Here is a 14069-nt window from a genome sequence, read left to right on the forward strand (position 1 = left end):
AATCAATTTTACATAAAGTATATAATAAATCATGCATATTTTAACGCACAGTATTTTTTTCATACATAAATGGCAGTAAATTATTGTGGCAAATATAACTTTAGGGTTTCCTTCCATTTAGGTTGCAGCAGGTTATATTAAATACTTGCAGCTTTAAGCATTATTGTATTTTTATGAATTGTACATAAAGTACACATAATAACTCAAACATATTTTATTTATGATTTAATGTAATTATTGAATTTTTAATGGATTTTCTGGTTACCACATAGTAAATCCAATGATTTTGGTACACAAAAATATGCGTAATGTCAATATGAATATGTGTAATTTGTAAATAAATAACGTTTATAATATCATGCATATTAAAATTGCAGTCTTTTGTTTTTATATACATAAATGAGAGCAAATAGTACAAACCCCAAAACCAGTGAAGTTGCCACGTTTGCAAATCCTTTTCAACTTATATTAAATTGAATAGACTGCAAAGACAAAATACTTAACATTGCAACTAGTAAACGTTATTATTAATAACAAATATTAGCTCATTTGGAATTTGATGTCTGTAACATGTTTCAAAAAAGCTGGCACAAGTGGCAAAAAAGACTGAGAAAGTTGAGGAATGCTCATCAAACACTTATTTGGAACATCCCACGGGTGAACAGGCTAATTGGGAACAGGTGGGTGCCATGATTGGGTATAAAAGCAGCTTCCATGAAATGCTCAGTCATTCACAAACAAGGATGGGGCGAGGGTCACCACTTTGTCAACAAATGCGTGAGCAAATTGTCGAACAGTTTAAGAACAACATTTTTCAGCTCGAATTGAGGGATTTCACCATCTAAGGTCCGTAATATCATCAAAAGTTTCCAAGAATCTGGAGAAAATATCAGCGATGATATAACGGACCTTCGATCCCTCAGGCTGTACTGCATCAACAAGCGACATCGGTGTGTAAAGGATATCACCACATGGGCTCAGGAACACTTCAGAAAACCACTGTCAGTAACTACAGTTGGTCGCTACATCTGTAAGTGCAAGTTAAAACTCTACTATGCAAAGAAAAAGCCATTTATCAACAACACCCAGGGCCTGAGCTTTGAATCATGGACTGATGCAAAGTGGAAAAGTGTTCTGTGGTCTGACGAGTCCACATTTCAAATTGTTTTTGGAAACTGTGGACGTCGTGTCCTCCGGACCAAAAAGAAAAAGAACCATCCGGACTGTTATAGGCGCAAAGTTGAAAAGGCAGCATGTGTGATGGTATGGGGGTGTATTAGTGCCCAAGACATGGGTAACTTACACATCTGTGAAGGCACCATTAATGCTGAAAGGTACATACAGGTTTTGGAGCAACATATGTTGCCATTCAAGCAACGCTATCATGGACGCCCCTGCTTATTTCAGCAAGACTGGCCTGCCTGTCGTCCAGACCTGTCTCCCATTGAAAATGTGTGGCGCATTATGAAGCCTAAAATAGCAGAAGGGAGACCCCCGGACTGTTGAACAACTTAAGCTGTACATCAAGCAAGAATGGGAAAGAATTCCACCTGAGAAGCTTCAAAAATGTGTCTCCTCAGTTCCCAAACCTTTACTGAGTGTTGTTAAAAGGAAAGGCCATGTAACACAGTGGTGAACATGCCCTTTCCCAACTACTTTGGCACGTGTTGCAGCCATGAAATTCTAAGTTAATTATTATTTGCAAAAAAAAAAAAAAATTTATGAGTTTGAACATCAAATATGTTGTCTTTGTAGCATATTCAACTGAATATGGCTTGAAAAGGATTTGCAAATCATTGTATTCCGTTTATATTTACATCTAACACAATTTCCCAACTCATATGGAAACGGGGTTTGTGCATCAAGCAAGACTGGGAAAGAACTCCACCTGAGAAGCTTCAAAAATGTGTCTCTTCAGTTCCCAAATCTTTACTGAGTGTTGTTAAAAGGAAAGGCCCAGTGGTAAAAATGCCCCTGTGACAACTTTTTTGCAATGTGTTGCTACCATTACATTCTATCCATCCATCAATTTTCTACTGCTTATTCCCTTTTGGGGTCGCGGGCCATTACATTCTAAGTTAATGATTATTTGCAAAAAAAAAAGAAGAAGTTTCTCAGTTGGAACATTAAATATTTTGTCTTTGCAGTCTATTCAATTGATTCAAAGGATTTTCAAATAATTGTATTCTGTTTTTATTTACCATTTACACAACGTGCCAACTTCACTGGTTTTTGGGTTTCGTATAAAGCAATACAAATAATTTCGGATTCCTTTCAATGTAGGTTGCAGCAGGATACATCAGACACTTGCAGCTTTGGCCTTGGAGGTAAACCTAAGCTCTTTTGTACACAAAAACCTGCCAAATTTCTAAATAAAGACTACATGGAGTGAAGTGTCCTGAGTGAATGTTCTTCAAGCAACAGTGACATCTAGCGGTCAAAAGTTGTTACTACCAAACTTGGCTGCCCTCCTAGGCCAGGGGTTGGCAACCCAAAATGTTGAAAGAGCCATATTGGACCAAAAATACAAAAACAAATCTGTCTGGAGCCGCAAAAAAATTAAAAGCCATATTACATACAGATAGTGTGTCATGAGATATAAATTGAATTGAGATGACTTAAAGGAAACTAAATGAGCTCAAATATAGCTACAAATGAGGCATAATGATGCAATATGTACATATAGCTAGCCTAAATAGCCTGTTAGCATCGATTAGCTTGCAGTCATGCAGTGACCAAATATGTCTGATTAGCACTCCACACAAGTCAATAACATCAACAAAACTCACCTTTCATGCACAACCTTAAAAGTTTGGTGGACAAAATGAGACAGAAAAAGAAGTGGCATAAAACACATCCTAGAAAGTCGCAGAAAGTTATACATGTAAACAAACTAAGGTGAGTTCAAGGACCGCCAAAATTAGTAGGACAAAACGGCGCTCGCTAAATACTCGAATCAGTGAAGCATGTTCAGAGGTGGGTAGAGTAGCCAGAAATTGTACTCAAGTAAGAGTACTGTTACTTTAGAGATTTATTACTCAAGTCAAAGTAAGGAGTAGTCACCCAAATATTTACTTGAGTAAAAGTAAAAAGTATGTTGTGAAAAAACTACTCAAGTACTGAGTAACTGATGAGTAACATACACACACATATCATATATATATATATATATACATACATTGATATATACAGTATATAATTTATATTTATTTATTTATTTTGCCGTTTTTGTTTACATGTTAAAGGTGTTTTAATGAATATACATGCATGTTTAACACATATAGATTCCTTTCTTTCATGAAGACAAGAATATAAGTTGGTGTATTACCTGATTCTGATGACTTGCATTGATTGTAATCAGACAGTAGTGATGATAACGTCCACGTTTTCAAATGGAGGAGAAAAAAGTTCCTCCTTTCTGTCTAATACCACATGAAAGTGGTTGGTTTTTGGCATCTTATTTGTCCAGCTTCCATATTCGTTTTTATACACTTTACAAGAAATATATTGGCGGCAAACTCCGTAGCTTGCTAGCTTGTTTGCGCTGGCTTTCGGAGACTCTTATTTTGAAAGCGCAGGCGCGATGGAGCGGCACTTTTATTGTGAAGACAGGAACTGTGCAGTCAGTCTTTAGGCTTTTGACGGGATGTACGGTTGAAATAAAAAAGGGTCTTTTTTCCTTCACACTTTTGATTGATTGATTGGAACTTTTATTAGTAGATTGCACAGTACAGTATATATTCCGTACAATTGACCACTAAATGGTAACACCCCAATAAGTTTTTCAACTTGTTTAAGTCAGGTCATGTGACCACCTGGCTCTGTTTGATTGGTCCAACGTCACCAGTGACTGCATCTGATTGGTGGAACGGAGTGAACGTCACCAGTGACTGTATTTGTTGAAACGCAGGCACTATGAAGGTCTGTCTGACAGACCAAAACAAACAAAGTGTGCATTAACAGATGGATCAAAATTAGTAGCGAGTAGCGAGCTGAATGTAGATAAAAGTAGCGGAGTAAAAGTAGCGTTTCTTCTCTATAAATATACTCAAGTAAAAGTAAAAGTATGTTGCATTAAAACTACTCTTAGAAGTACAATTTATCCCAAAAGTTACTCAAGTAGATGTAACGGAGTAAATGTAGCGCGTTACTACCCACCTCTGGAAATGAGGCATAATGATGCAATATGTACATATAGCTAGCCTAAATAGCATGTTAGCATCGATTAGCTCGCAGTCATGCAGTGACCAAATATGTCTGATTAGCACTCCACACAAGTCAATAACATCAACAAAACTCACCTTTCATGCACAACCTTAAAAGTTTGGTGGACAAAATGAGACAGAAAAAGAAGCGGCATAAAACACGTCCTAGAAAGTCGGAGAAAGATATACATGTAAACAAACGACGGTGAGTTCAAGGACCGCCAAATTTAGTAGGACAAAACGGCGCTCGCCAAATACTGGAATCAGTGAAGCATGTTTAATATAAACAGTGTGCTTTATAACAATTAAGGAGGCTTGTGTCATGTTTGTCCTCCTACAGAAACCATATTAAAACAAAAAATAATAAATGTTTTCCCCTCATCTTTTTCCATTTTTCATACATTTTTTAAAAAGCTCCAGAGAGCCACTAGGGCGGCTCTAGAGCCGCGGGTTGCCGACCCCTGTCCTAGTAAAAGACTAAAAAAAACAACAACTTGCAAACGTGTCCTAAACGAGCTCCCACCACATAAATGTTACTTTTTTTTTCTTCTTTTTTTTTTTTACTCACACGTAGTCATATTTAACTTCTCTAGATATAAATAACCATGTGGCGTCTTTAAAACCTGCGGATTAAGAAAGTGTCACAAACATTGAGAGTTAGAAAGGATACTATCATGCAGTTTTCCGAGCCTTGCAGGGAGTCTTGGATGGCCACGGACTGATCCATGAAGGCTGGACGAGGTGGGGGGGAAAACTTGCAGAAAGTCCTCGCGTGGGTCGTACTGGCTCTCTTGCGTGGGCTGCGGCGCGACGCCCACGTCACGACGGCACTTCGGAGGTTTTCCCTGCCGTGTGTCGTCGTTGGACATTTCTTCCAGTGCCCAAAGTCCAGATGTTTGTTTGCAGGATGTCCACGCAACCAAAAAAAAAGTGTCTGACTGCCACGCACTGATTCTGCAACCAGCGCCCACCGTGACGTCACAACAGGGCGGGCTGTCAACGCGCCTTTTAAAACCGGAGGTGAGCTGAGGCCACAGTCGAGGTGGGTAAGCGGTCTTCCTCTTAAGAGGATTAATGTGTCGTGTGAAAGCTCCAAGTGGGAAGCGTCAACATGTTTAGGCATACTTGCCAACCTTGACACCTCCGATTTCGGGAGGTGGGGGGCGTGGTCGGGGTGGGGCGGGGGGCGTGGTTGGGGCGTTAATATATATATATATATATATATATATATATAAGAAATACTTGACTTTCAGTGAATTATAGCTATATATATATATGTTTTATTACATACATATATATATATATATATATATATATATATATATATATATATATATATATATATATATATATATTTAAATAAAATAAATTATTGAATTTCAGTGTTCATTTATTTACACATATACACACATAACACTCATCTACCGTATTTTCCGCACCATAAGGCGCCCTGGGTTATAAGCCGCGCCTTCAATGAACGGCATATTTCAAAACTTTGTCCACCTATAAGCCGCCCCGTGTTATAAGCCGCATCTAACTGCGCTAAAGGAATGTCAAAAAAACAGTCAGATAGGTCAGTCAAACTTTAATAATATATTAAAAACCAGCGTGATGTGGGCGCGCATGGAGTCGTATATCAACATGGACGGAGCTGCGTGAAAAAAGCCACCCGGCCTCTTCGCGTAAACTTAAACTTACCTTAACCACTCGCTCATCTTTTCTTCATCCATCCATCCCTTCGAGTTAGCTTTTATGATGACGCCGGCTGGAAAGGTCTCTTTTGGCAAGGTCTTCCTTTTGAATATCACCATGGGTGGAAGTTTCTGGCCATTAGCATGGCAAGCTAGAACCACAGTGAAGGATGACTTCTCATTCCCTGTGGTGCGAATATTCACCGTACGTGCTCCCGTTGTATCCACAGTGCGGTTCACAGGAATATCAGTTGCTGTGAAATAGTAGTCCGTGTGCGGATGGAGAGATTGCGTCTTTTCATGAACCGGATACCTGTCGCTTAGTAGGAGCCATTTTGTGGTCTTTACAGATGTAAACACACAAAGGAAATTAAACGTACGGTGATATCCGCGCGCTTTTTCTTCTTCTACGCGGGCGGGTGGTTGCTTACAGTAGAAGAAGAAGCGCTTCCTGTTCTATGGGGGCGGGTGCTTACCTTGGCGGTTGCTTGCGTAGAAGAAGAAGCGCTTCCTGTTCTACCGGGAAAAAAGATGGCGGCTGTTTACCGAAGTTGCGAGACCGAAACTTTATGAAAATGAATCTTAATATTTATCCATATATAAAGCGCACCGGGTTATAAGGCGCACTGTCAGCTTTTGAGTAAATTTGTGGTTTTTAGGTGCGCCTTATAGTGCGGAAAATACGGTACTCATTGTTGAGTTAAGGGTTGAATTGTCCATCCTTGTTCTATTCTCTGTCACTATTTCAGAACACACACATTATACAAATATACATTATAAAATCAATAAGAAAACAGGAGCTCTAATTTGGGAGTCTGAATTAGGATCAGAAGTTCCTATATAAACATTGCGCACTCACGTCGCCTTTTTGTATTGATTACTGCAGCTGTGCACTGGATTCATTCACAAATACAAACTACAACTCACAAACCTTTAGAGTTTGGCTCCACCATCAGAATGTGTACTTAAACTTATAAAGATCACATGGATATTATTCAGTGAGTTGATTCACCAAAACTAGCCTGTTATACAGGAGGAAAAAGCACACAGGACGTTTCAATTGTTCACAGACTGGTCGCGCTCATCAGAATGACAAGACACTTCCGGCCTGCAGGTGATAGCATTCAATTGGGAAGAAACGCCCTACTGCCCCCTACTGACCAATGTGAATACTGATAAATGTGTAATGACAGCCCCAAAAACCAATTCAACCCACAAAATAAAATAAATAAATCAACACAAAAATGTGACACATTATGGGTGGGTCACATATGCATGTACAGTAGATGGCAGTATTGTCCTGTTTAAAAGTGTCACAACATTGCTGTTTACGGCAGACGAACTGCTTTACGGTAGACGAAAACTTGACTGCTGTTGTTGTGTGTTGTTGCCGCGCTGGGAGGACGTTAATGAAACTGCCTAACAATAAACCCACATAAGAAACCAAGAAGTCGCCCTCCATCATTAGCTGTTTATATTGTGGGAAAGCGGACGTGTGAACAGGCTGTCAACACGTCACTCAGGTCCGCATGGAGCTGGAGGGGGCGTGGCCTCCAGCTCCGCCTGAATTTCGGGAGATTTTCGGGAGAAAATTTGTCCCGGGAGGTTTTCGGGAGAGGTGCTGAATTTCGGGAGTCTCCCGGGAAATTTTCCGGGAGGGTTGGCAAGTATGTGGTAGAATGACGTTAAAAATGGAGGCCACTGTGCCGTGGGAGATTATCTAATTTCACCTATTTGGGTTAAAAATATTTTTTTGCAAATAGTTTGAAAATGATGTGTTTGTTGCTGAGTGTCGGTGCTGTCTAGAGTTTGTCGCTACATGTGTAAGTGCAAGTCAAAACTCTACTATGCAAAGCAACAGAAATTTATCAACAACACCCAGAAACGCTACCGGCTTGAATCATGGATTGATGCAAAGTGGAAAAGTGTTCTGTGGTCTGACGACCACGTTTCAAATTGTTTTTGGAAACTGTGGACGTCGTGTCCTCCGGACCCAAAGAGGAAAAGAACCATCCGGACGGTTCTAGGCGCAGAGTTCGAAAGGCAGCATCTGTGATTGATTGATTGATTGAAACTTTTATTAGTAGATTGCATAGTACAGTACATATACCACTAAATGGTAACACCCGAATAAAGGGTCCACGTTAATCAATTCATGGTAACGAGTCCACATTTCAAATTGTTTTTTGGGAATTGGGATGTCGTGTCCTACGGAACAAAGAGGAAAAAGAATCATCCGGATTGTTATAGTCCAAAGCCAGCATGTGTGATGGTATGGGGGTGTATTAGTGCCCAAGACATGGGTAACTTACACATCTGTGTGAAGGCACCATTAATGCTGAAAGGTACATACAGGTTTTGGAGCAATAAATGTTGCCATCCAAGCAACGTTATCATGGACGCCCCTGCTTATTTCAGCGAGGCAATGTCAAAAATGTGTCTCCTCACTTCCAAAAAGTGTTGTTGTTGAGTGTCGGTGCTGTCTAGAGCTCGGCAGAGTAACCGTGTAATACTCTTCCATATCAGTAGGTGGCAGCCGGTAGCTAATTGCTTTGTAGATGTCGGCAACGGTGGTAGGCAGGGTGCAGGTAAAAAGTTATCTAATGCTTAAACTAAAAATGAACAAAAGGTGAGTGCCCTTAAGAAAAGGCATTGAAGCTTAGGAAAGGCTATGCAGAACGAAACTAAAACTAGACTGGCGAGAAAATAAACAAAAACAGAATGCTGGACGACAGCAAAGACTTACTGTGGCGCAAAGACAATGTACATCCGAACATGACGTGACGATCAACCATGTCCTGTCACACCGCGGTGAGGGATGTCTTGTCTTGGTTTTTTTGTGTCTTGTGAATTTCATGTTTTAGTTTGAAAAATAACTCTCCTCTCGTTTCAGGTCACTGTGTCATCAGTCTGACGTCATCCCTGATTGTTTCCACCTGTTCCCCATTACCTCCATGTGTCTTATAAGCCCACGCCTCCCTTTGTTCTGTGCCAGAATGTCTCGTGCATCTCAAGCCTTGTCTCGTCTTCTTATCCACATCCTGAATGTCCAAGTGGATATTTTGAGTTTTCCTTTTCTCCTCTTAAGCAGAGTGAATTTTTGTTTGTAAAGTTTTCAAATCGCAGTGGTGAGTTCAGTTTACTTTTACCTTCGCTTCTTTTCCTCTTTTTTGAGTGACCTTTTTGTTAATTATTTCTCTAGATAAGAATCAGCGTAGAAGCTTTATATATATATATATATATATATATATATATATATATATATATATATATATATATATATATATATATATACACAAACCCCGTTTCCATATGAGTTGGGAAATTGTGTTAGATGTAAATATAAACGGAATACAATGATTTGCAAATCCTTTTCAACCCATATTCAGTTGCATGCACTACAAAGACAACATATTTGATGTTCAAACTCATAAACTTTATTTTTTTTTTGCAAATAATAATTAACTTAGAATTTCATGGCTGCAACACGTGCCAAAGTAGTTGGGAAAGGGCATGTTCACCACTGTGTTACATGGCCTTTCCTTTTAACAACACTTAGTAAAGGTTTGGGAACTGAGGAGACACATTTTTGAAGCTTCTCAGGTGGAATTCTTTCCCATTCTTGCTTGATGTACAGCTTAAGTTGTTCAACAGTCCGGGGGTCTCCCTTCTGCTATTTTAGGCTTCACATTTTCAATGGGAGACAGGTCTGGACTACAGGCAGGCCAGTCTAGTACCCGCACTCTTTTACTATGAAGCCACGTTGATGTAACACGTGGCTTGGCATTGTCTTGCTGAAATAAGCAGGGGCGTCCATGGTAACGTCCATATGTTGCTCCAAAACCTGTATGTACCTTTCAGCATTAAAGGCACCTTCACAGATGTGTAAGTTACCCATGTCTTGGGCACTAATACACCCCCATACCATCACACATGCTGCCTTTTACACTTTGCGCCTATAACAATCCGGATGGTTCTTTTCCTCTTTGGTCCGGAGGACACGACGTCCACAGTTTCCAAAAACAATTTGAAATGTGGACTCGTCAGACCACAGAACACTTTTCCACTTTGTATCAGTCCATCTTAGATGAGCTCAGGCCCAGCGAAGCCGACGGCGTTTCTGGGTGTTGTTGATAAACGGTTTTCGCCTTGCATAGGAGAGTTTTAACTTGCACTTACAGATGTAGCGACCAACTGTAGTTACTGACACTGGGTTTCTGGAGTGTTCCTGAGCCCATGTGGTGATATCCTTTACACACGGATGTCGCTTGTTGATGCAGTACAGCCTGAGGGATCAAAGGTCACGGGCTTAGCTGCTTACGTGCAGTGATTTCTCCAGATTCTCTGAACCCTTTGATGATATTACGGAGCGTCGATGGTGAAATCCCTAAATTCCTTGCAATAGCTGGTTGAGAAAGGTTTTTCTTAAACCGTTCAACAATTTGCTCACGCATTTGTTGACAAAGTGGTGACCCTCGCCCCATCCTTGTTTGTGAATGACTGAGCATTTCATGGAATCTACTTTTATACCCAATCATGGCACCCACCTGTTCCCAATTAGCCTGTTCACCTGTGGGATGTTCCAAATAAGTGTTTGATGAGCATTCCTCAACTTTATCAGTATTTATTGCCACCTTTCCCAACTTCTTTGTCACGTGTTGCTGGCATCAAATTCTAAAGTTAATGATTATTTGCAACAAAAAAAAAAAAAGTTTATGAGTTTGAACATCAAATATGTTGTCTTTGTAGCATATTCAACTGAATATGGGTTGAAAAGGATTTGCAAATCATTGTATTCCGTTTATATTTACATCTAACACAATTTCCCAACTCATATGGAAACGGGGTTTGTATGTATACACACACACACACACACACACACACACACACACACACACACACACACACACACACACACACACACACACACACACACACACACACACACACACACACACACACACACACACACACACATATATATATATATATATATTTTTTTTCCCCCCTCCTTTTTGGAGTGATTTGCGGTTTGTTCACATTTTGTGAAACCTTTTTTCGCCTCGTTAAAGTTTATAGCCGTTGTTGAATTGCCCTGACTCAAGAGGTGAAAAGTGAACTTTTCAAAATAAAAGCCTGCCGGATTATTCCCCACCTCTGCAATTTGAGTCCTATTTTTAAACCAATCCTGACATGTCCCCACAAAGAAGGATGAAAACAACTGAAATATTCTTGATTGCCAAAAGAAAGTAGATGCGGGAAATATCGCTCAAAGGAAGACATGAAACTGCTACATTTAAAGTTATTGAGGTAGCCCTTTTTGTTTTTTATATATTTTTTATTATTATTATTTAATAATATTTAATACTCTCTGTATTTGCTTTTGTTTTCTTTCCTTGTTGTTGAAAGTGCCTTGGCTGTTGAGTGAATTATAAATGTATGTTTGTTGTTCAATTAAAAAAAAACCTAGTTTGTTGCGGTTATCCGCCATGTTTGTTTACAACTGACAGCGCCCTCTAGTGGCCAGTTGCTATCATTGCCCATAGTTAGTTAACTATGGCCCCGTTTACACTGCACACCAAATTAGATTTTTTTGCTCTTAAGTGACACAGATCTGATTTTTTGCCAGTCTAAACGCTCCAAAGTGCTTCAAACCTGATCCTTTGGCACCAGATTCGGGCCACATTAGTCCTGAATCCGATTGGAATCTCATCTTTTCAAATGTGACTGCAGACTAAACGGATAAAAAAAATAAAACCATTTTTTAAAACCTTTTATTTATAGATTTCAACATCAACAAACAGTCGAGAAACAAAAATCAAAATAAGTACAAAACCGGAATGTGATTTTTTTTTTCCTAGTCAGTTTTGAGCGAATTACGTCACTTGCGTGCGCCGGAAAGACACAGTCGCCAGCGGAAATATTTCATCACGTTCGGTTTCGGTTTGTATTTAAGCTGACCGAATTTGCGGTGCATCGCTTGTCCATAATGCTAAAATAATATGATATATGTATAATATGAATACATATATTTTGATTCCGAATAAATAGTGATTTGTTTAAATACCGGATTTGACGCTGTGGCGCATTTGCTTACAAAATAAAGCTCCCGTAGATCCACGCTGATGTCCGTGTCTCCTCTACTTAACAGCCAATACAAGATAAGAATCCTCTCAAATATATTACACTATACTCATCCATCCATATGTTGTATTACTTTAATCTATTTTCACGTAAAAACCCCCCACTAATTTTTAAGGCGTTCGAGTTTTATTTTATTTTGTAATAGTAGCAACTTCCTCCCGGTCAACTTCCTTTGTTTTCACTTTATTGAAGTGCGCATGCGAGTGACGCTGAGGCCACTGTGCGTGTTTACAATAGTTTGATTATTTAAAAATATTTTTTTAATCCGATGTAGGCGAATGATGTGTTCCCTTTTAATATTGCAAATGAATAATACCCCCAATTGCACACGGTAATAAAACACATTCTCTGCATCAGGCATGCAATTTGTAAGATTTATTTAATTATGGAAACAATTACATTTTGTACAATACACAAAATATATGAAATTGACTTTGTTTGACATGTTTGCCTTAAAAAAAACAACATTTTTTTTAAGGTGTTCGATTTTCATTTTATTTTGTAATAGTAGCGACTTCCTCCCAGTCAACTTCCTTTGTTTTTTACTTAATCGAAGTGCGCATGCGAGTGACGTCGAGTTTACAATAGAGTCTGATACATTTTTTAATCCAATGTAGGCCAATGATACCACATTTTTGTGTGTGTTCCTTTTTAATATTTCAAATGAATAATACCCCCAATTGCACACGGTAATAAAACACATTATCTGTATCAGGCATGCAATTTGTAATATTTATTTAATTATAGAAACAATTATATTTTGTGCAATACACAAAATATATGAAATTGGCTTTGTTTGACATGTTTGCCTAAAAAACGACACAAAAGTAATAACAAGGCACAGGAAAAATGAAAAAATAAAAATAAATAAAAGAAGCACGATACAGACTGATTGAATTAGAATCCAAACAATCTTAAAAATGCCTTTAGAGAAAAAAAACCAAAACATGTAACATATTGCGTGTTTACAATAGAGTCTGATAATTTTTAAAAAATCTGATGTAGGCCAATGATACCAAATTATTATTTTTTTTGTGTTCCTTTTTAATATCCAAAATGAATAATACCCCCAATTGCACACGGTAATAAAACACATCATCTGTATCAGGCATGCAATTTGTAAGATTGATTTAATTATAGAAACAATTATATTTTGTACAATACACAAAATATATGAAATTGACTTTGACATGTTTGCCTTAAAAAAACAATTTTTTTTAAGGTGTTCGACTTTTATTTTATTTTGTAATAGTATCGACTTCCTCCAGGTCAACTTCCTTTGTTTTTTTACTTAATCGAAGTGCGCATGCGAGTGACGTCGAGTTTACAATAGAGTCTGATACATTTTTATATATTTTTTAATCCGATTTAGGCCAATGATACCAAAATAATTTTTTTTTTTTGTGTTCCTTTTTAATATCCAAAATGAATAATACCCCCAATCGGACACGGTAATAAAACACATTATCTGTATCAGGCATGCAATTTGTAAGATTTGTTTAATTATAGAAACAATTACATTTTGTACAATACACAAAATATATGAAATTGACTTTGTTTGACATGTTTGCCTTAAAAAACGACACAAAAGTAATCACAATGCACAGGAAAAATGAAAATAAATAAATAAATAAAAGAAGCACGATACAGACTGATTTAGAATCTAAACAATCTTAAAAATGCCTTTAGAGAAAAAAACCAAAACATGTAACAGCTTGCGTGTTTACAATAGAGTTTGATAATTTTTTTAAAATCTGATGTAGGCCAATGATACCATTTTTTTTTTTTTGTGTTCCTTTTTAATATTGCAAATGAATAATACCCCCAATTGGACACGGTAATAAAACACATTATCTGTATCAGGCATGCAATTTGTAAGATTGATTTAATTATAGAAACAATTATATTTTGTACAATACACAAAATATATGAAATTGACTTTGTTTGACATGTTTGCCTTAAAAAAACAATTTTTTTTAAGGTGTTCGACTTTTATTTTATTTTGTAATAGCATCGACTTCCTCCAGGT

The 14069-nt window shown here is 38.1% G+C and overlaps 2 protein-coding genes across 3 annotated transcripts in view; one reads left to right on the forward strand and one right to left on the reverse strand.

Moving 5' to 3' along the window:
* The window catches only part of inpp5b (inositol polyphosphate-5-phosphatase B), a 64166-nt gene extending 59012 nt beyond the window's left edge, over positions 1 to 5154 (reverse strand). The window contains exon 1 of one of the 2 annotated variants that reach the window (XM_072913109.1): positions 4855 to 5154. In XM_072913109.1, coding sequence (XP_072769210.1) covers positions 4855 to 5074 — 220 coding nt within the window. In that variant the 5' untranslated portion in view covers positions 5075 to 5154. The remainder of the gene's footprint in view (positions 1 to 4854) is intronic. The other variant, XM_061958793.2, reaches the window with a different exon arrangement.
* The window catches only part of LOC140678735 (uncharacterized), a 468885-nt gene that overhangs the window by 19180 nt on the left and 435636 nt on the right, over positions 1 to 14069 (forward strand). The gene's annotated exons all lie outside the window — the stretch shown is intronic.

The sequence above is a fragment of the Nerophis lumbriciformis genome, linkage group LG04 (assembly GCF_033978685.3).
Source record: "Nerophis lumbriciformis linkage group LG04, RoL_Nlum_v2.1, whole genome shotgun sequence".
Lineage (NCBI taxonomy): Eukaryota > Metazoa > Chordata > Actinopteri > Syngnathiformes > Syngnathidae > Nerophis > Nerophis lumbriciformis.